Here is a 23,336-nt window from a genome sequence, read left to right as displayed (position 1 = left end):
TCAATCGCGGGTGGATGAGAGATAAATCATTGTGTTTTTTTGATAAAGACATTTTGCGAGCCCTGAGGGCAATTCATTCCGGTTGCCGTTTCCCCTCACGGTTTCAAAACAATTCCCACATGTACTGACAGGGGAGCTGAAGCTCATTAAATATGCAAATCTTATCCAATCCTAGCTGTGGGAGTTTGCTTCCAAGTCTTCAGTGCGGCACACCCATAAAAACCGAGCGTTTCTTGAGAGAGCCTCAAAACCAGGGTAGAAAATAGCCTATTACTTATTCATTATGATGTTTTTTAATGTAAAAACCACACAAACGTCATAAGTTGACCTCAGACAACAGTATACATTTTTTTTAAAAGCCAGTTCATGACCCCTTTATTATATACTATATAATATTAACATTTTGTTTAATTTTATATTATATTTCTATAATATTAAACATGTAATATTATCATATTAAATATAATATTTACACCACAGGTCAAACGTTTGGAATAATTCAGATTTTTAATATTTTTGAAAGAAGTCTCTTCTGCTCACCAAGGCTGCATTTGTTTTAATACAGTAAAAACTAGTAATATTGTGAAATGTATCACATTTTAAAATAACTGTTTTCTAGTTACATTTATTTTTCTTATTGTTATCAATGCTGAAAGCATTTCTTTTTCATAAACATTTCAAAAGAAATAAAAAATGTTCAGGATTCTTTGATGAATAGAAAGTTCAAAAGGACAGCATTTATTTGAAACAGAAATCTTTTGTAATGTTATAAATGTCTTCAATGTCACTTGAATCAATTGAATGTGTCCTTGTTGAATAAAAATATTACTTTATATTTAAATAAAGAGAGATGGTGTGCATCACTGTTTACTCATAAATATTGAGCACAACTGTTTTCAACATTTATAATAATACACAATGTCTCTTGAGCAGCAAATCAGAATATTAGAATGATTTCTGAAGGATTGTGTGACACTGAAGACACTGGAGTGATGATCACATGCATCACAGGAATAAATTACATTTTAAAATATATTAAAATAGAAAAAACTGTTTTAAATTGTAATAATATTTCCCAATATAATATATTTTTTTCACTGAATTTTTCATCAAATAACTGCAAGTCAAAAACTTATTTTAAAAATCTTAATTACTTCAAACTTTCGACCTGTTTTATATATTAAATATTGTAAAACTACATTAAAAAGTAAAGTCACATTCTGAGATATGCAGTATACGGTGTAGCCTATAATGTGCAGTGTAAAGAACATGGCGAACATGAATGCATTGGAAATGGCTACTATCAATAGTGATGTCCTTTCTGACCTCGTCAGCCCTTTGGGAGAAATCCATCCCATTCCTGTGTTAGCTGAAATTAGCGTGAACATGGTTTCTTGCTGTTCTGCACTATTTGAATTGAATTTCAGTTTGGTATTTAAAAAAAGGGGGGAGCTCATTAAAAAGAATACGCATGGAGACGGATGTCACCTCTTTTCATCCAGTATGAAGCTAGATCTCGCCACGAGCGCTGTTATGCTAATGTAGTCCAAAAAGAAAGGAAGACAGTTAGATAAAATTCAATTAGCCAACAAAACCTGCACAATGAAACGGGAGACTGCTATACATCCTCTCTAAATAGCAAACTGTCATACTGTCTTGGACTTCATGAAATATGGATGGATGAAGCGTAGAGTAATTTTTTGTATTTGTTCAGGCAGCGACAGAACCTCAGCTAGCTTCAAGGCACATGTCTATTGAATGGCAGACAGCCTTAAAAGCATCCTCTTAATAAATCAAGTGCACTGAAGCATTATGTTTTAGTATGATCTCAATGTCATGTTGTGCTTCTATTTTAAGGAAACAAAATGAGGGAAATGTGGGGGAAATGCATTAGGTTGACAGGACGAGTTTTTGCTAATGTGACTCAAGGCCCCGGTTGGACGATGTGGTCGCTGTGACACTGGGGTCATTCCATCGAGTACTGTCGGCAGTTATCAAAGCAGACAACCCAGCGATCTTTAATGTCAGCGAGCGCAGTGACGGCATCTCTTTGTGCCCTCACATTTCAGTCTGTACCACCCCTTACCCCATCGCCATTACCTAACCCAGTCTCTTCAGCCTTTGTTCCTTTACAAGCTAAATGTAACAATAATTTATGTGATTTGCTTCTGTTTTGCATCTGCTGTACTCAATGATATATAAGGCTGACAAATTCAGCAGAGGAACATAACACAGTTTCTAATTAGGAAAATATAGTAAATTTGTTATATCACATACCTTTGTGAAAAATAAGCGTGCCTTATTGTACTTAATGTGCGCATTTAGTGTACTATAAATTTATTTTGTTGAATATTGCGCTTCAATGGTTTAAAATAATTTGTTTTTAAACCACATTGCTTAAAAACACATGCAAATGATAAGCTTTTGTGACCGTGTCACGTGAGCATAACCGTGATAGAGACGATTGTCCAGAATATCTACCGTTTGACCGTTAGTGGCGTCTACCGGCATATCGCTCAACAAATATAATGATGCTGATAAAAATTAAATTCTACTGTGACTGTAATGAGAGTTGCCTGAGTACACTGAAAAAAACAACAAAAAAAAACTATTTGGTGTATAAACAATTTTCACTCATAAATTGCAAGTAAATTTCACAAACAGAAAGAATTTGAATGAACTCTTTGAATTAAATATGAAATTTTGAAGTCGGAAAACTGAAATAGTATTTTGTTTTATATAACATATTCTAACAACAATCTTTGTTTTATTTACAACTTTGACATTTGTTTTCATTATTATATTATTGTGAAAAGGCACTTATAGGTAATAATATAGGTAAAATACAGGCAAATATAGGTAAAATATAGGCCCATTTAACTCTTTCCCCAATCTAGGCTGATTTAACTCTTTCCCTGCCATTGACGGAAATTTCCACGATTTGTGAGACAATGTTTACCCAACATTGATGGAATTTTCCGGCTTTACATGTTTTCACTGTTATACAGTAGGGTGTGCTATGACACCTCTTCTGAAGAGTACTGAATCTCCTGATCAAAACACAGGAAAATAAAAAAAAGAAACAAGTGATATCATATTGTAACACAGTTAGTTGTTATGGGAAGAAGGAGGCGGGAGCCCCTCACGGATGACTGCCGCGCATATAAAAACAGAACAAAACGTAAGTCCAGGCCTGGTCCTCTCTCGTCTTTCACTGGTGTCGCTTGTCCTTATATGCCTCCAGGCTCCCTCATGAGAGTACTCGAGACTCGCTCGCTCCTCCCACTTCTCTCGCTCGCCAACCTCACCACATACTAGGGATGAAACGGTATGGAAATTTAACATCACGATTATAGTGACCCAAATTATCACGGTTATCAATATTATCACGGTTTTGTTCAAACAAGATGAAAGTGTTCAAAAAGAACAGATGCACACACTTAAAACATTTCAACAAGTTTTATATTTGAAATTCAACAAACAACAAATAACTAAAGCAGCTCTAAGCACTTTTTAAAGCTAGATTCTGTGGGATTTCTTTACTTAATGGCCGTCGTCAATAGCAACGCATTACGCATAAATAATAATAATTTGTCGTAAATATAATCTCTAATATTATCTCTGTAAATATATTCTCAAGAAATATTCTCATCAGTGTTCAGCTATGATGCATTTAAATCTAGCATATTTTGTGTAAGAGCCCAAACAGTATCCAAGTGAAATAATGCATATCCATATTTCCATATGATTTGACAGTTTATTTTATTAAATATCAAAATGTGTGCATCATACCTGACACCTAGATGAACACTTTACAGTCAGTTTTATGTCTGTCATTCTCTTTAAATGCTAGTGAAGTTTGGTAACGTTATACACGTTTCAATGTTGTATGTAACTTTAGAGACGGTCCCTAAATTCGCCAGCGTTATGCCAGTCATATCAGATGCGTTGTGGTTCTGCTGAGTTTTTTAAAACCATTTTCGCTGCTGAAATAGAACAAAAACAGTCAACCTATGTATGCTGAGTGAATCTCTTGCGTCCATCGCATGTTTTTCTCTGCTTTGAGTGCAGATTTCAGTGATTGAGCGCGGCGCGCGCTCTGAACGCCTCTTGATTATGAGACATTGCATTCATAAACTCAATAGAAACACGTGTGAGTGGTTATAATGCGCAACGCGATTATAACAGATGGCTTTTGAGAAGACTATAATAAGTTCAACAGCCAGAGTGGCTAGTGTGCAGCCGAAATAACGTTATACCCGCAAATGGCGGTTGTTGTTAATGTCAAGCCCTGATTATTATCCCTTAAATGTCACCTTAGTCTTGACTGAATTTGTTCGTTCGCTTCACATTATAATTTGCCAGACGTAGTTTTGGTATGAGGTCAAAGTCCACGTGCCTTGCGTTCGTAGTTTTGAAGTGTTTTCCCCATTACAGTGAATTTCTTCTGGCATGTTCTGCAGAAGGTGACCATCTTAGATTAAGTTTCCCTCAGGACTTTTGTAAAAGCCAAAATATGACCACGCCTCAGATTTGGTCCTTTTAGAAGGCAGAACAATCCCCCAGCGCTGTCACTGCCTTCTGCCATTTCTTCTCATTCAAAAACAGCGGTGCTGCGTCAGACTGACGCTGACTGGACAAGATTTACCGCGAGTTTTCACAACCGTGATAATCACACGCGGTTTTAATGATTATACAATTTTATACGATATTACTAACCGTCACTAAATTTTATCGTGTTTTATCGTGAAACCGGTAATCGTTTCATCCCTACCACATACCCCTATCGCCCCTCGCAGGCCTGGGGGTACACTTGAGATGGCGCCTACTCCCCCCCGGGGGCCAATCTTTGCGTCTCCCGTGTCTGGGGGTATGAACAGACGAGATGAGAGAAACGCGGAGACACCGACAGCGACAGGGCGAGAGTGAAAAAAAAAAAAAAAACTTGTTCCGGTTCCCTGACACACTGCCGCTCGGTCCTTAGCCCGCCGAGAGGCTCTTCCTCGTGGTGCCATGCGATGGTACTGGACGCTTGGTGGACGACTCGATCCTCCTCCATCCCCAGGCGGCCGGCGGAGGCTCCTCCTCCAGCCAGCAGCAAGTCCCGGGCTCCCTGCTCCTCCCCAACAGGGCGGACAGCAGCAGGCTCTGGCCCACTGTGAGACTTCTCCGCTCCCTCTAGGACGGCAGCCACCCCACCTCGACCCAGGGGCACGGCAGCGAGCTCTCTGTCCCACCGGTCTGCACTCGCTCCAGCACCACCACCGCCACTCGCGGTCTTCTCTCTTCCACGCTGCCCGAACTCCTCAGCACCGCAATCCCCCTCAGCAGCGAGGGCTCTCCGACAGCATGTCTCTCCTTCTTCCCGTGTTTCGGCATCAATGTAACAGTTCATTGTTATGGGAAGAAGGAGGCAGGAGGTGGCGACCATTTAAAGACTTTAATAAATAAATGAATAAAATGAAAGTAAAAGCGGCAGGACGGACGACTGCCGCGCACACACACACACATAACAAAACGTAAACAAAACACAACGCAAAGTCCAGTCCTGGTCCTCTCTCGTCCTTCACTGGTGTCACTCGTCCTTATATGCCTCCGGGCTCCCTCTTGAGAGGACTCGAGACCGGAGTGCCTTGTAGAATTGCAAACATATATATAAAATATAATAAATATAATATATTATAATATAGTATATTAAATTTAAACAAATTCATGTTTTTTTAAGACTCCTATTTTGTACTTATTTCACAGAAAGTAAAACAAAAAATCAATCACAACATTCTCCTATGTATTACTTCTTACTCTATAATGTATTAGTCCAGCAAGCTAATGTACTCTGGGAAGTCAGATTGTGACAATCATTTTAAATAATGCATAGTACAACAATACAACAGAGACAAAATATAGATGTCTTGGTTAAACATCGTTGATTGAGATGCAAGAAATTTTCAACAGCTCTTGTCAGCTTCTCCAGATCTCATTTCAATCTCAGGGAAGACTAAAATACAAGCCAGTGTCACATAGTCTGCCACAGTAATTACAGTCAATTTATACTAATCACAATTATCATCAGGCTTTTCATCATCAAGACAAAATGATGGCACTGTTGCCAATCCACTGTTACCAATCCACTTTCTGTCTTATGAGTTAATAATGGCAATACGAAGCCATAGATTCTATTTGACCTTGGATGAAGGATGTGGCGTTTCGACGCTTAAAGGTCCTGTTCTTCGTGATCGCATTTTTCAAACTTTAGTTAGCGTGTAATGTTGCTGTTAGAGCATAAATAATACCTGTAAAATTATAAGGCTCAAAGTTCAATGCCAAGCGAGATATTTTATTTAACAGAAGTTCCCTTTCAAAGCCTACAGCGAACGGCCGGTCTGGACTACATCCTGGTACTTCCTGCTTTAATTACGTCAGTAGAACAGTTTGTTGACTAACCTCCGCCCACAAGAATACGCGAAAAAGGGGGCGTGGTCTTGTTGCTCCCTCGTGGAGAAGAGGAAGTGTTGCGTTCGGTTCCGTTCGGTTGCGTTTGTCGCCATGTCGTCCAGACGCTGTTATTTTCATCCCGGAGTCAAATCACCTTTGTTTGGCCTTCAGGGGCTGTAGTTTGAGCGCGTTCATCTCCCCGTTATGGTAAGAGGCGTGACCTTCCCGGGCAACTTGCCCTAAGCTGCTGTCGAATCATAACACGGGAACCGCTGGCACAATCAGAACTTGTTACGTATTTCTGAAGGAGGGACTTCATAGAACGAGGAAATTCTCAGGCCGTTTTGAGGACAGTGAAAACAGCGGTATACAGATAAGTAAATTGTGTGAAAAATACAGTTTTTTTACACATGAAACATGAACACATGTTATATTGCACACTGTAAACACAATCAAAGCTTCAAAAAACCACGAAAAACGGGACCTTTAATGAACACGGCCGCTAAAATTGGCACACTTGCTTGGCCAAGGCTTCAATTAAGTCGAGCAGAGACTGTTCAATGACTGCACCTTCTGTGTCTGTCTGAGAGGAAGAAAGAGAAAAATACAGGAAACGGATACACTTGCAAAGAGAAACAGACAGATCTCTTTTACCTCGGGCAGTCCATCTCCTCAGTGTTTTCTGATAAATATTTGCATGCCTCCAGAACCAGCGTTCACGACTGTATATCTTATAATGATTTTTTACCTGCAGTCGATTAAAAAAACAAAGCCTCATATGAATCTGATACTATACTTCCTTAAGCCTCACAGACCCAAGCATTGATATTAATGATATATTTTCATTAATATCTAGTTCAGTCATGAAACTCTAAAGGGCGCAAGCAGTCTGCTAGCAATCACATAATTTACCACATGGCTCAAGCTGATTGGCCTCTGCTGATCCTGCAGCCAATGAGATTGCTTGTTCAACATTTAAATAGTCTGGTTCATTGTTTGCTTTAAGCTAGTCCAGTGAACGAATTTCAACCGCTTAAGATAAGTGAAAAGTGTTTCTAAACACGTTATATTTATCAGTGAAACCACTAGGGGTTGTTGTGGGACTTATGTATCCATTTATGCAGAGGCAGCATATCTTATATGCTCACAGCAGCATGTCTGTGTGTGTATCTATTAGCAGTAGCAAATCTATACTTGTTATAGTATTAACATATTAACATGCTTTTAAAAAGAGTACTTGCTCTGGAAATTATATACTTTAAAAAGAATATACTTAAATGCAAACTGAATGTAATGTTTTTGGATATGTTATTTGCATTTAGTTGAACTTGAGTCCCCTTTTTGCTGCCAAAACAGCCCTGACCCGTCAAGGCATGGACTCCACTAGACCTCTGAAGGTGTGCTGTGGTATCTGGCACCAAGATGTTAGCAGCAGATCCTTTAAGTCCTGTAAGTTGTGAGGTGGGGCCTCCATGGATCGGACTTGTTTGTTCAGCACATCCCACAGATCCTCGATTGGATTGAGATCTGGGGAATTTGGAGGCAATTTGGATGTCCTCAAACTCATTGTTGTGCTCCTCTAATCATTGCTGAACCATTTTTCTTTGTGGCAGAGCGCATTATCTGCTGAAAGAGGCCACAGCCACCAGGGAATACCATTTACATGAAAGGGTGTACATGGTCTGCAACAATGCTTAGGTAGGTGTTACGTGTCAAAGTAACATTCACATGGATGCTGCCCAAGGTTTCCCGGAAGAAAATTGCCCAAAGCATCACATTGCCTCCGCCGACTTGCCTTCTTCCCATAGTGCATCCTGGTGCCATGTGTTTTCCAGGAAAGCGACGCACATGTCCACGTGATTGATCAGACCAGGCCACCTTCTTTCTTTGCCTCGTGGTCAAGTTCTGAGCATCACAATTTGGCCCTTGTCAAACTCGCTCAAATCCTTACCGTTGCCCATTTTTCCTACTTTTAATACATCAACTTTGAGGACAAAAAGTTTACTTGCTGCCTAATATATCCCACCCATTAACAGATGCCGTGATGAAGAGATCATTAGTGTTATTCCCTTCACCTATCATTGGTCATAATGTTATGCCTGAGCGGTGTAAGTACATCTTTATTCTTTATAATTTCACAATTATATTGTCTTTGAATATGTTTAAGTGTACTGCTGAAGGTACTGGCAAGGATTTATTGCATTTATAACTAAAATACTTTAATATAATTTATTTTCTGTCATTTCTAACTTGTATGTCATGTATTTAAATGTATTTGTAATTACACATTTCTTTATTGCATTGCAAGATTATTCAATTATTCTTTTCATTTGACATTATTAGAAAGTGCACTTTTTAAAAGTGTACTTAAGAAACATAGTCATGGGAGTGTATTCTTTTTAAAATATACTTCAAATACTGTTGCTATGATACATTTACATTCCAAGTATTTTTGAGTTCAACCTAAAACATGGACAAATAGCTATTATTTAATTGCTTTAATGTGGCACAGGCATGCGATTAGGCGGGGTTCCAGCAGATGCATGGCATGCTGAGCTTCACGGTCATTTTCCTGCTGGCTTTCTGTGTAATGAAGCTCTACAGCCACTTCAGCCATCAGAACCAAAACACAAGCATGTGTGATGATTGGCTTTACTGTAGCATCAGTACTGCTGTTACTCTCTTCTTGCTGAAACACACTGTTTGTTAAAAGTAACGACCCATGACTTATCATCTTTTCCTGATTAACAAACATGTTACCTTTCCCTTGGCTCAGTTCCAAATACTGACAGCCTTGTCTAGAGGTCATCAATTAATGGTGTGTGAACCAAGATTGGTTCTGTCCATAGTACTGCAATTTGTTTATCTTAAATTAATATAATTTTAAGCAGCATTTTTTTTTCAAGCAATAACATTTCTTTTTTAACCGGAATGTACGCCATGAAAAGATGATACTTCTAATTTTGCTGTCTCATTGGTTTGCAAGGCAGCATTCTTTAAAAGTAATTTGTAAAGCTGCTTAGGAATGAATTGTATGTGAACATGACGGGAAGCTTCTTTTGTCCATATCGCTGCTACTTGAATTAAGTGTGTGTTCCAAAATGTTTAACTATTTGAATTGTTTGATTTTTTATCATTTAACAGTTTTTTTTTTTAAATTATGGAATGAGCCAGTCAGTTTGTCTTTCTCATGTCGATTTTTACTTCCCACTGTAAATAGGCTACTGTAGTTTTGTCTTCTTTAACGTAGCTAAGTATTAAACTGCTAGAAAATGTCAGCAGTAGCACCCCAGTACTAGCGTCATTCAAAAAATGTCTCGTTACTTATGTAACCCTCGTTCCCTGAAGGAGGGAATGGAGACGTACGCCAGACGTTTCCGACAAAATGGGATCACTTCTGGGAGCCCTATCAGCTTTGAGTGTACTTACAGAATGAGCCAATGCACATTGACGTGCAAGATTTGAATAAGGAAGCAGATGCAGTGCACATTGTTCTACACTGAGGATCCAAGCTAGTGACTCAGCAGTACAGTGATGGCACAGCAACTGTGGCGACGGGACGTACTGCTCCGTTCCCTCCTTCAGGGAACGAGGGTTAAATTCGTAACCGAGACATTCCCTGAAGGAGGGAATGGAGACGTACAACGGACGTCACCGAGGAATTGGGATCCCTATGGAAAAAGCCACAGTTACTGCCCCTTCCAGTGCCCTGTGCAAGCCTCTCAGGCCCCCATACTAGGGTGGAAGACTTATGCAGAGAGCAATCACTGCATTCCGCATGACCCATTCAGTGACTATTGGATAACACTGGGAAAGTGTGCACCTTCCAGGGGAAGGGAAAGCTGTGGAGCCCACATCCTGCCCAAATGGAGGTAACATGTGGGAGTTACACATATGGACTGGTTAGGGCAGTGCAACATGCGGAATGTCCCTGGGGTGGCTCCGGCCAATCCAGGGTGGAGACAACACTTGGCAGGGACGGCAGAGCAGACTCTGCCAAGGGAAAGAGATCGCCGTAAGAAGCTGTATCATGGAAGAATACACATTTGGGACCGCCGTATGAGACCCCAATATATGGATACCCAGCCTAACACAGGTTCCACCAATGCATAAGAGTGTTAGGCACGTCTGATTGCCGTGGGTTGCGAAGGAGCTCGACAGGGTTCGCCAATCTGTGGAACTCTACTGGAGAATAGAAGCGTACTTATCCGGTCCATGAGGAGGGGAATAGCGCAGCAAGCTGACACAAGAATGGGTACTTTGGTGTTACTGGCTGGTTGAAATGAGCACACGGGAATAAACTGGCTCTACACGGAGGCTATAGAATCTAGCGAACGTGTTAGGTGTTGCCCTGCCCGCAGCTCTACATACAGTATATCTGCCAGCGAGGCGCCATGTGTCAGTGCCCAGGAAGAGGCAACACTCCTAATGTCCTCTGCTTGGAGACAGCCTTTCCCTTCTGCTGGCCTCCATAACAGATGAAATGCAGCAGTCCTGCATTTGAACGAATTCAAGCAGTTCAAAACCGACTGAACATGCTCCTCTGTGAGACGCACTGTTAGTTTGACCGAATCCACCTCCATACCGAGAAAAGAGATCCTCTGCACGGGGAGAGTTTGCTCTTTTCCCAATTGACACGAAGACCCAACTGGCTGAGGTACCCGAAGGGTAGGACTTTGTACTGATAGATCCCCGACCCTTGAACGCACAGCATAGGAACAGTCTGAACAGTCAAGGGAAAATCAAGACATGAAAGCACGCGTCCTTCAGGTCGATCGGTGCAAACCAATCTTGGGGACGGATGTATCCGAAGATGCGTTCTGCATCAACATTCTGAATGGCAGCCTGAGCAGGGACCGATTCAAAACTTGCAGCTCCAAGATTGTTCCCGGCGAACTGAATCGCATAACGGAATCTGATGGTGCGAATGAGCCAGTGGGACTGGCTGGGAAGTAGCCCTTTTCTGGTGCACCAGAAAAGAAACTAGATCTGAGAATAGGCAAAGGGACTCCATCCCGTTTGAGGTTTCAAAGTCTCGACCGCGCATCTAGAGCGCAGAGTGACGCGTTGGGTTGAAACGCAGTTTCAGCGTGCTTAAGCCCAGACATGTGAGACAGTGCTCGTGGCCGTCATAATGAGGATAGGGAACAATTGCATCCAGAAACACATGAGTTTAATGATGTCTTTAAAAAGGCAATTTAGAATTTTTTTTTAATATATTTGCATGAAATAGTTGTTAAATATTGGATATTTAAGACATTTTAAGATAAAACAACAACACATTGTCCTAATGTGATACTTTGAATTTACCTAAAATAAATTTAGATGCTGTGCAAAGAAATTGTGTTTTTTTTTTCTTTGCAACAACGTTGAGACAGTTCTGTTCCTAACGGTAGACCTGCTGAAGAAGAAGTGACAGGTACAAGAAAAGTAGCAAAGAGAGTCAAGTCAGAGAGATATCAGGGAAAATTAAGATAATGAAAAGGAAAAGGGAAGTGAAGTGAAGGTGCAGTTCAAAAGAGAACCTTAAATTATTTTGCACGGCCTCATCCTAAGGATTTAAACCTTTTTTTATGTGATGACCATACAAAAAATATGGTTCTCCATGGTTCCAAAATTTGTTGTGGGTGTATGGGTTGGCCTGGATGGGTGTGACATTTCCCGGCTTGAAATGTTGTCTCATTCCTGCCCAGCTATCCACCATGTATAAAGATTGTGGCCCGCCCATCGTGGGAGCTTGGCTATCAAAATTATCTCAGAGCTTCCCAGTGTTAAATACGACTTGAGAGGACATTCACGTCCAATTTTTAACTAGGTAGCATGTGAGGGCAGCATAACACCAAGTGTAAATAGACTGCCTTGTTGGCAGAGGCTATTTACACTAACTCTCCCCATCATAGTCTGATTGAGTCAGACAACATTACAAAAGAAATCCCAGTGTTAACAGTAGCAGTGGCTTGGAGAGTAAGGCAGGTGGCATTACATTTTGACATGACCAACCAGAGTTCAAATCTGCCTTTTCCCATAGCATATCAGCTCCAATAAGCATTTATTTATTAATAAAAATTAAGAAAATATGACGAAATAAAGTGCCTAGTGAGTATTTAATAATGGGAATAACCTGCTTGTCGGGTAGAGACATGGAGCGGTCACACTGTACGTTTCGTTCCATTGATTTCCATTCAAATGCATGTGAATGCATCAGACCTGACACGCAAGCTCATGCTCAAGGAATCGCATTTCGCTGAGTTCCAAAGTTCAATCTTGGAGAACTCTGAGCTGTGAATTGAATTAAAAGAACGATATGTTTTTGCAGCAAAGTCGAGTAGATCATATATTTTTTACATTTTGAGTGTATTACTATTTGTTATATGTGGAATTCATGTTTATAAAAAAGACACTTCAGAGAGTGACGTCATATCAAAACCATTGCAATGTTTGAATACATTTTGCATTCTTAATGTCTAGTGTGACTGCGGCTTTAGGCTGTTTGACGTTTTTTTTTTTTCAAAAGGTTGCACACTGCTGCCCTTGCATTACCCCGTATTTAATTGGCACCTACTGTCGCAGAGTGAGACAAATTTTTATTCAGCCCATCTGCAGACAAATCGCATGTGAAGATCGAACCAAATTTGTGTTGGTGTGAGCAGGCCTTTAGATTGCATGGGCATCTGTGCTTTGTAATGAGGTTTCTCTCGACTGAGACTGGGATGTTGCACAATCCTGTTCTAAATGTTCCAGCACGTTGACAGCAGATGTGAGAATGCTGGTGCAGACAGCTGTGATGAGAAATAAAAATAAACATGCTGAACAGAGATGCCATCAAAGATCATTCAACGCCAGTCAACTTCATTCTTTGAGTTCTTAACTCAAAGCTCCATTCAGCCAAACGATGGAACCATAAACATTAAAGCTTCTTTTATCAGGCTGTACTGAATAAGTCCATTGCTAGAGATATATATGCCAATGGGCCCTAAAAAGCCTTCTACATCAGCCCCAAGGAATCATTCTTTTAATTGTATTGTACTTTAGTGGTTGTTTGTTCAGGTTTAGAATACCAAGATCTTTCAACTCTAATGGTTCTCTATGGAGAGAGCCTGTTATTCATTGTATGTGGCTCTACTTTATGAGAGCTGATGAGAGTACAAAAGCTGATTGAAGAGGAAGACTACAGTGATAAAGAGTGTATTGATGAGCTTATTGACGATTTGTCAATTACTAGGTAAAATGTCAATACAGAAGCAGCAAAGTCTTATTTGGCCCATGTAGACACAATGTTACATTGCTGTTAAGTCATTTAAAACAAAGACATGAAAGTACAGTTCAGGATTTGAATATTGTTGTCAATCAATGACTTTTGAGATTAGTAGTCTATGCTCAAAGCTGAAGATTTCTTTTACCATTAAATGTACATGTGTGAAGGTCTATAATTAAAGCGCCAATTAGCATTGAAACTCTCAGCTTCTTTACAGCTAACAATAGATTAATTTGTCTTTCTCTTTTGTGCTCTGTAATATCATATAGGGGTGTTGTACGAGTGGACGTCAGCCTGCAGGATGTGGATATTGATCAATGCTCTGCAGATGGATGGTTTGCAGGAACGCACAGGTGCAACCTCACCACAATGGAGGTGAGTCCATGTTCAAGCTCTTGCTTCAGTTACACAATTCCAAACACCAGTCCACACTTTTAGTGGCCTGAAAATGTGAGTATATATAATTAAAGGAATAGTTCATGTCACAGCCCTTGTAAAAAAAAAAGAAAGTGCACTTGATTGTATTAAATGTGCGCTTGCAGTGTGCTTCAAATCTTAAAAGTATAATATAGACAATAAAATATTAATGAAATAAAAGGCCACTCAAGTTTAAAGAGAGTACACTTAACACAAATTGCACTTTGTAAAATGGTTTTACTTTAAAGAGTTAGTTCACCCAAAAATTACTCGCCCTCATGTCGCTCCAAACCTATAAGGTTCATCTTCGGAACACAAATTAAGATATTTTGTTGATAAAATCGGAGAGCTCTCATTCCCCTCCATAGACAGCAATTTAATTACCACTTTCAAGGTCCAGAAATGTAGTAAAACATTGTTAAAATATTCTATGTGACTACATGAATTCAACCTTCATTTTATGATGCGTGAGATATTGCTTGTACTGTAGACCTATATCATGATGTAGCCTAAATGTGAGGGCGTTTGCACACTGGCAGTTTAGTTCAAAACGAGGCACGGTTCACATGAAACATTGGTAATATGAAAGCTGTCATGCGGACCGGGGTGAGCTGAGATCAGGGGAACTGAATTCGAGACTGCCTGAAGGAGATGGTCTGTCGGTTGCGCAACCTGCTCTCTAACTGTGCCGCGATTCGCATGAAAGTGAAAGCAACACTGACTCGGGTGTGCAGAAAAGTAACCTGCGCATACGTTTTATCAGATGACAATGTATTTAGTTCAATAAAACACATGTAAGAGATGATAGTGTTGATGATTTACCTTGGATACGAGCGTGAGTGAGCCTGCAAGTGTTTTCGCGCATAGCACCGGCGAGAACAATCGCGCTCTGATGCGGACCACAACAGGCATACTAGAAACTTCCAGGCAGGTGTGCTGAGGTAATTTGCAGGTAAACTGTGCCGGACAGTGGCCCTCCAGGACTGAGTTTGGACATCCTTCTCCTAAACTATTCAGGGGTGCGTTTCCCAAAAGCATCGTTAGCCAACTATGGTCGCAAGTTCCGTCGTTATCAACATAGTTCAACCAGTCAGTGTTTCCCGAAACCGTCGTTCTAATGAACGTTCGCAAACTTGTGTGGTTGCAACGACATCTCTCGACCTGTGGTTAGAAGCGTAGTTTCTTGTTTGCATGACATGTGGACTTAATAAATCCTTATCTTGAGCAAAATAAGCAAGCTGACATTCAGTACAACCTATATCTTTTATTTAGAATACATACAAATGTCATTAATGTCTTTTAGTTTGTCAAGAGATTTAAAGCACCGTTTTTGAAGAGTGTGCATGTGCGGATGTGCTCTAGTACATAAAAAAGAGCCTATTTGAATCTGGAAATAAAGCAAAATAACTGAGAAAAATTAGAATTATTCCTCAGGTGCCATGTCCATAATGTAGCTATAGCAAAAAATCTAGCATGAATTCGATCTCAAAACAATTAATTAAAAGCATTTATTACTCCACCACCTGCGTGACCTCATTAACCAACGTGGTTGAACGACAGATTTGCGACAATACGGTTTCGGGAAACAGTCGTGACTAGCTAGTTGATTTCTTCAATGATGCATCGTACTATGGTAGTTAAGCAGTAAGTTACGTCGTTGTACGGGAAACACACCCCAGACTTTTAGGAGATGTTACTTTTAGGCATTATTTGCAGACCATGTTTGTTGCGTCATGTATGGTGTCAGTTGCATCATAAGATACACAGGAAACAAAGTTGCTTGACATAATTGACATCCAAACTTTGAGTACCGGTAAATAATGTTAGACTATTCATTTTTGGACGTACTATTCCTTTAATATCTCTGGTTTGCTGCAGAACATCCTTTGAACTCTTCAGGACCTCTCACAGCAGTCAAAAAATCACATCACCGCACAGCAGCATGCCAGCTCAAATTCTGGTGTCCGCTCTTGATTCATGGCGTTCATCCTGCTGTTATTTTGAATAACAAAACAAATATATATACCTTTGACCTTCTTGCTCAACAGTGAATGATTTTGCTGTGTCTTAATCCTGTTAACCTGATGCTTGGAGGACTGCAGTTATAAAGAGAATAGATTTTTAAGGTCTGGCTCCTTCATAATGGATGTGATGTAATAGATTGCACAGGGTGCACTGAATAATTGAGAAAGCTCTTTGTGTGCTCGGCCTCCTGATGGACACTGCACAGTTTGCGTGTGCGAGACACAGTCGAGAGTAGCGCACATAGCGACACAGCATCTTCACTTTATGCAATTGAATTGTGACCTCTGTCATAATAGCTTCCATCTACCCCTCGTTGCACAGGTCTGGTGACGGTGATGCTGACTATAAATAGAGCTCAACTGCATTGCAATCAGGAGTTTTGTTGTAATGTGATATAGCTGCTTTGTTCCAGAGGGCCCCACGTATGCAAAAAAGATGTAATATGCTCTCATTATCTCGGATGTCTGATGCTGAAACTAGAGCCCACATGTCACTGATCATGTTTACGCCAAACCAGAGATTTCCTACTTCTTCTGACCAAGAATATCATTAATAAAGACTTCCGGAATGTGTAATCCGGTACTGCATATGCAAGCCATTGTGGTTAAAGGTCTGGTTTTGGATGCTAAAACTATATAAGACAAGCATCACTATTTTTATTGCCTTAGTGATTTGAACAAACTTTAACCCTCAGTATTAAGCTTTTTTTTTTGTGTAGGGCTTTTGCTACTCACATAATGATACCATGAATTAAATCATGCATATAATTAAGGATATCTAGACTATTACTGGTAGAAATCAGATGTAATTTGTCTGTTGATGATACAATGGGTGGAAACATCCCATAAACTTATTTGAAAGGTCAAATGTACATTATAGAGACTTGATGGTTGCCTCTTTTGACTTGAGCTAGTAAGAAACTACACAGAGACCTCCTAGCAAATACTCAGAACATCTTAGCATCCACCTTAGCAACCATACAGAACACCCTAACAATCACTTACCATTGCTAAAAATAAATCAGAACACCTAGCCAAAGTACCTATCACAGTGGGATCCGAACTCAGAACAACAGCAATGCACTGACAACCACTTAGAACATGCTAGCAACCACACAACAAAACCCTCCTAGAACAACCTGGCAACCATCTAATATGGCCCCCCAAAAAAAACAACACTCTGAACTCCCAAGCAAATTTATCTAAAGCATATTACATTGCATTAGAGGTATTCATATATATATATATATATATATATATATATATATACAGGGGTGTAGCACAAAATCCTGGGCCCTATGCATAGGCAGTCCTGATGGGCCCCCATGTTCCATGTTAAAATATATTCCAGACTTTTCAAAGGGCCCTCTCCCTAGACGGGGCCCTGGGTAGTCAGGTCCACTTTTCCCCCCACTACCACGCCCATATACAATATTTTTTTACAGTGTAGTTGTTTTTTTATCGATTCCCAGCATTAATATATATATATATATATATATATATTAATGCTGGGAATCGATAAAAAAACAACTACACTGTAAAAAAATATTGTTGGTTTAACTTAAAAAAGTAAGTAACTGTCAGGGTTCTCACTTCAGTCTAGTTTACTCTTGGTTTGTGACAAAGCCCTGACACTCCTGTATTGTTTGTCTTGTGTGAGCGTGCAGCTTTGAGCATGGTTTTCGGATTCCAGCACTTTGGTCTAGTTTGGGTTTCAGTTTTGTGTTGGGATTTGGACATTCATGCTCTGTGAGTTTGTTTTTTGTTACGAGTGCACGGAATGAGCATTCGCTCGTTCTCGTGCGCTCTGTCTTGTCATGTGAGCGTGTGCTCTTCTGTCTGTGTGTTGTGATCTGTGTAGCACACGGTTCATATTTACATCGGCCGTGTGCTTTCATGTTATGTTTTGTCTGATGTTGTGTAGCACGTGGTTGGTGTTTTTCACTGGCTGCGTGCTTTCATGTTGTTTTGTGTGAACATGCAGCTAATGAGTTTTCATTAGCTGCATGTTCATATCACGTTTGGTGTGAGCACATGTCTTGTCAAGTGTTTCTTTGTGCCATGTGCTCATGTCTATTGTCTAACCCTGCCCATCTTGTTTCCTGATTATTGGTTCATTTGCCCCACCTGTCTTCCCTCGTTACCCTCTTTTGTTTGTTCCCTATTTAATCTCCTTGTGTTTGTAGTCCAGTGCTGAATCGACATCGTATTAACCTCATGTTTCCCTGCTCCCGTCAAGTCGTGCCTAGCCAAGTCTGTGTTTCCCCCTCGGGCTAGTTTTGTTTTGTCTTGTTTTATTTTGTTATTATCATTAAAAAAAAGCCCATTCCTCTGCATCTCTGAGTCCTCGCTCCTTTCACTTCAACATACCCTGACAGTAACCTGGTTGCCTTGAAATTTTGAGTTCATTGAAATTAAATATCGGAGTTAATACAATGAAGGAAATTGGTTAAATAAATAGAAACTCAAAATATTTTTGTATCTGAACCACATAAATAAAAAATGTTTGTGATAAATCATGAAAATAGCACAATTTGGCATGTTTCACTGCTTTATTACAAATAGAACACACAATTACACAATATGCTTACAAAATCTTTTAATAATATTTGAATAAAGGGTGATGTTGATTCTCAAATGTTCATTGTATTAACTCAAATTTTTTATTTCAATGAACTCAAAATTTTAAGGCAACCAAGTAACTTACTTTAAAAAAAAAAATGTTTTACAGTGTAATTAATCACATTGTTTTCTGTAATAAATCGCGATTAATCGCAAGTATATTTAATATTTTTGGAGTTTTTAATATTTTGATATTGTAATAATTTCAGTTACTCTCCAAATTAAAGTAGAAACTATTTAAGGACAGCATATTTTAATGTGTTGTAATGGCATCTTTTTTTGAATGAAGGCCTGTATCAGTGATACTGTCTCTATGAAACATTAATGACATTACATTACAGTATAACTGAAAGCTACCAATTTCAACATTTATTATGCTTTTAAAAAACTACTTTTAATTGAAGTGAACTTAAAACAATCTTTAAATAAACCCATTATAATAAATGTTATATTTACCTGTGGCCTTCCCTGTTAGACATATACAGAAATGTATATAGTTGTCAAACACCTTTCTTAACTGCTTAAATAATAAATTATATAAATCATCTTTTCTCTGTTACCTTTCATTCATTTAAGACGTTATTTAACTCATTTAAGACTCCTATTGTGTTGTTGTTATTGTTTGTTCAAGAGCGAAAGAGAACTCGATGTGTGCACAAGACTGGCGCAACTAGGGATCTGATTGAGACGCAGCCACACAGACAGGACACTGACATACAGCGTGTTCTCTTCTGTCTTGTCGTGCTTAGATGGTTTAAAAGCATTTACAATTATATAAAAATGAACGCTGCGTTAATTGCGTTAAATATTTTGAATGCGTTAAAATGAAAAAATTAATCGCCCGTGTTAACGCGTTAATTTGCTCAGCACAAATATATATTTATAACACCAAGGTCATGGTTTGAATCCCAGAAAATGGATATATACTGTATCTGTAATTTCTTCCATTTTCTGGGAATCAAACCCATGACCTTGGTGTTGCTAACATCATACTTTGATGTAAGCTACAGGAACGTAATGATTTCTGAATACCCTTGCAACCACATAACAATGCCTAGAAACTACCAAGAACACCAATGTCATATCAATGCGAAACAATGTCTTAGGAATGCAAAATTATGGTTGCATTATAAAAAAAACACAGGATGAACCAATATAGAGAACAGTGTAGACAATGATGACAAGGAGTTGAGTTTCAATCAATTGAGAGAGAGAGAGAGAGAGAGAGAGAGAGAGAGAGAGAGAGAGAGAGAGAGAGAGAGATTTACAGAAGATAGTGTTCTCAGCACTTCAAATGGAAGAAGCAATACAGCAATGGGTTAAAAAATCAAACGTAAAACTTAAAATACACTAAACACTATATTTTGAACTCATAATAATTCTAGAAATCTTTTAAAGATTTATTTTCTGCCGTGTTTGCCCTTTATTATGATAGGACAGTATGGTCAGGAAGCAAAGTGGGAGAGAGAGAAGGGGGATGGGATCAGTAAAAGTCCACGAGCCAGGATTTGAACTCGGGTCACCAGAAACACAACAGTGCTATATGTCAGTGTGCTGCCCACAAGGGTATCAGTGCCAACAAATTACTGATCATCTTTGACACTATGCACATACATGTATCTTAAATTGGTTGCCAGTTTGTCTTTAATCCATGAGTTTATTTTCTTTCTTCTTGACATCTCTAAAGTCCTCTGGTGTCTCATAATTCCAAACATACTCTGCAATTTTTCCACTTCAAGGATCTCACTAAAACACAGGCCTAAGCTTTCTGAAATAAAACATGAAGATAAAACAACAGGTTCACCCAGTTTTAAAAATAAAGTATTTTTAAAAATAAAGTATTTATTGGATTGGGTTAGGGGTAGGGGTAGGCAGGGCATATTGTCCCAATAAGGCGTCATCCCTTTAATATAATTTACACTGTTAATGTACAACAATACTGAGGTACAAGTAGTATCTGCCACTTTTTATAAATAGCATCTAACTACTTGCACTTATTGCAAAGAATTATATAGTGTAAATAGAATGTATCACTATTTTCACTGTAAATAGTGTAAATAGCATCTATTGCTAAGAAAATAAACTATATTCACTGTAAACTTTCAGTGTGAACTCCAATATCCAAACAAGCTGTTTTTAAAGCTTGATTAAATACATTTGTTTATAATGAGGAGGATGTTCTAAGTTAAGCTCTGAAACTTGCAGGCTAAGGTTAATGGTACAAAGACCTCTTATAGTATGTCAAAAGACCAAGGCAAATTTGTTTTCTCCTGGCATGACCCCTTTAACAGTTAAAAAAGAAAAAGGAAAAACAGTCAAATGTAAAAATGTTGTGGGATTTTAGTTTTTCTCTGCTGTACACCCAACCAGACAAGAGTAAACAGCATATCCTCCAGTGTTTGTAGAGTTAGTCATACAATAAGGCCAAAATTAGACAAGACAGACAAATATCCACCAGGGTATAAATAGTCTGTAGAAAAGCAGAAAGTGTGTAACACACACACTAACATGCATAATTGAAAGACACACATTTTCTATTTGGACTTTCCATTTGTGTGTTTTGGTGAAATAGCCGTGCTATTTTCAGCGGCACTTTGAATTGATCTTTTCCTGGTGAGTCACACACATGCTGGTTCTGCATTGATCATACGCTGCTGTTATTGCTACTTTAAGCCACTGAACTTAACAGATGAGACTGCGTGTTTGAACCCCCTCTGAAGTTTGATATTTAGAAATACATCCACCGGTGGAGTAATTACTTTTCCTTCCATTTATGTGTCTTTGTAGGTTGTGTTAAAGAAAAAAAAAGATTTGGTGTGAGATTAAATATCCGTTGAGCTCTTTTTTTGTGCTCGCTGTATGACAGGGATGTATGGTTTCGATAGGCTGCGGTACTAATGAGGAAACGAGGCAGAGAAGAGCTAAGAGGAAGTGCCATTAAAGAGAGCCATCGTTTATAACCTTGTGTCTCTGCAGATCTAATATTCTTTACTAACCTCACGCTATGGACGTTTATGAGGAAACTACGCTCCCTTATACAATTCTGCTCTAAAAGTAGAAGCACATATTAAGTTTGTTCATTTATAAAGGACACGTGGGAAGGAAATCTCAGGTTTCAAAGAGGCAGGAAGATGGGTGGTTTATATCAAACTGAATGAAAAATGTGATTGGTGCTTGTCTGTGCAATACTTTCCTCCACAACAGCATGACAGGGTGTTTGTGGTGGATACCGTGGGCTTTATTATGTGTTCTTACTGGTTGTTAGCCATTGCTATGAGGTTGCTCAGGTGTTCTGGACAGTGGTTGCTAGTATATTGCTATACAAAAAAATCCAATGCATAACGTCAAAATTGTAACGATGTATGAAGCACAGCTCACACAGAAGTCACTTTCCAACCAAGTAGTTTTATGCTTTGCAAAATCAGCATGGAGAAGTCTTTAGAAGTTGTGATCACATAGGTTCTTATTGAAATTATTGTGAATTTTACCCAAAAATTCACGTACGGGAAATGTGATCTCACCTTTTGTCAAGAGAGCTCAACCTTAAGTTTCTGTCGTATTTTGGGGACAGTTGCAGTACGTGGTAGTGGCAACTTTTCTTAGCTGCGGTATAACCATGTTTCATTTTACATGCAACACACAATTAAATATGATGGGTTTTACTTTTTAGTGTTGTATTTTTAATTTATATAGACAAAAAAGTGTAGAATTTTAAAGAGGACATATTATGCTTTTTTTTTATTACATTTTCAACTTTATTTAGTGTGTAATGTTACTGTTTGTGCTTGAAAAAGGTCTGCAAAGTGACAAATCACAAAGTCTCCAAAGGGATTTATTCTTTATATAAGCACTGTGTAGCGAGGTTAGTTTGTGTGGGAAGAAGGAGGCGGGAACCGGCGAACAATAAACAACAAACTTTAATCAAATGAACAAACAAAGTGAAAGTAAAAGCGGCAGCCCCTCACGGACGACTGCCGCACACATACATAAACAAAACGTAAATAAAATACAAATTAAAGTCCAGGCCTGGTCCTCTCTCGTCCTTCACTGTCGTCGCTCCTCCTTTATACTCCCGTCACTCCTCCGCGAGAGATGAGGCCAATGCGGCACGCAGCTGGCGCTCATCATCATAATAATGACCGCGGCCTCGTCCCGCTCTCACGGTCCCTCAGCCTCGCTGCTCGCCACACACTGTTTCTGCTTCGATGGACTCTTTTCACAGAATGTGTTGACACATTTCCAGTTATCAACATCGCAAATCTAGTAAACTGTTTCTTTTTTTTTTCTTTTTAACCGAATACACATTTATACCAGTATACTTTGCACTGTAAACCCGAATAAGTTGGCCAAACTAAAAAAATAAATAAATGAGGCAAACAGTTACATACATTTTTTATTAAATAAAGTTAAGAAATTTAAAATTTAAGCAGAACTTGCTGATTTTTATTTTGTAAATTTGAATCGCTCTTAACTTCAAATATTTAAGCTAATTCATACATTTCAATTAAAATGGTCAACTTAAATATTTTTAGTAGTGGGAACTTGGCTAGCTTTAACTAGTTAATAATAAATGCTGGTGTGTA

General features: G+C 39.0%; 1 protein-coding gene across 2 annotated transcripts in view; it reads left to right on the top strand.

Annotated features, from left to right (window-relative positions):
• gpr158a (G protein-coupled receptor 158a) overlaps positions 1–23,336 on the top strand; it is a 142,123-nt gene that overhangs the window by 5,645 nt on the left and 113,142 nt on the right. For both annotated transcript variants that reach the window (XM_079806056.1, XM_079806055.1), the window contains exon 2: positions 13,960–14,065. In XM_079806056.1, coding sequence (XP_079662182.1) covers positions 13,960–14,065 — 106 coding nt within the window. The remainder of the gene's footprint in view (positions 1–13,959; positions 14,066–23,336) is intronic.

The sequence above is a fragment of the Gobio gobio genome, assembly GCF_949357685.1.
Source record: "Gobio gobio genome assembly, chromosome: 23".
In the NCBI taxonomy this organism is placed as follows: Eukaryota; Metazoa; Chordata; class Actinopteri; order Cypriniformes; family Gobionidae; genus Gobio; species Gobio gobio.
Note: the sequence above shows the minus strand (reverse complement) of the source record. Positions and strands in the feature narration are given on the sequence as shown.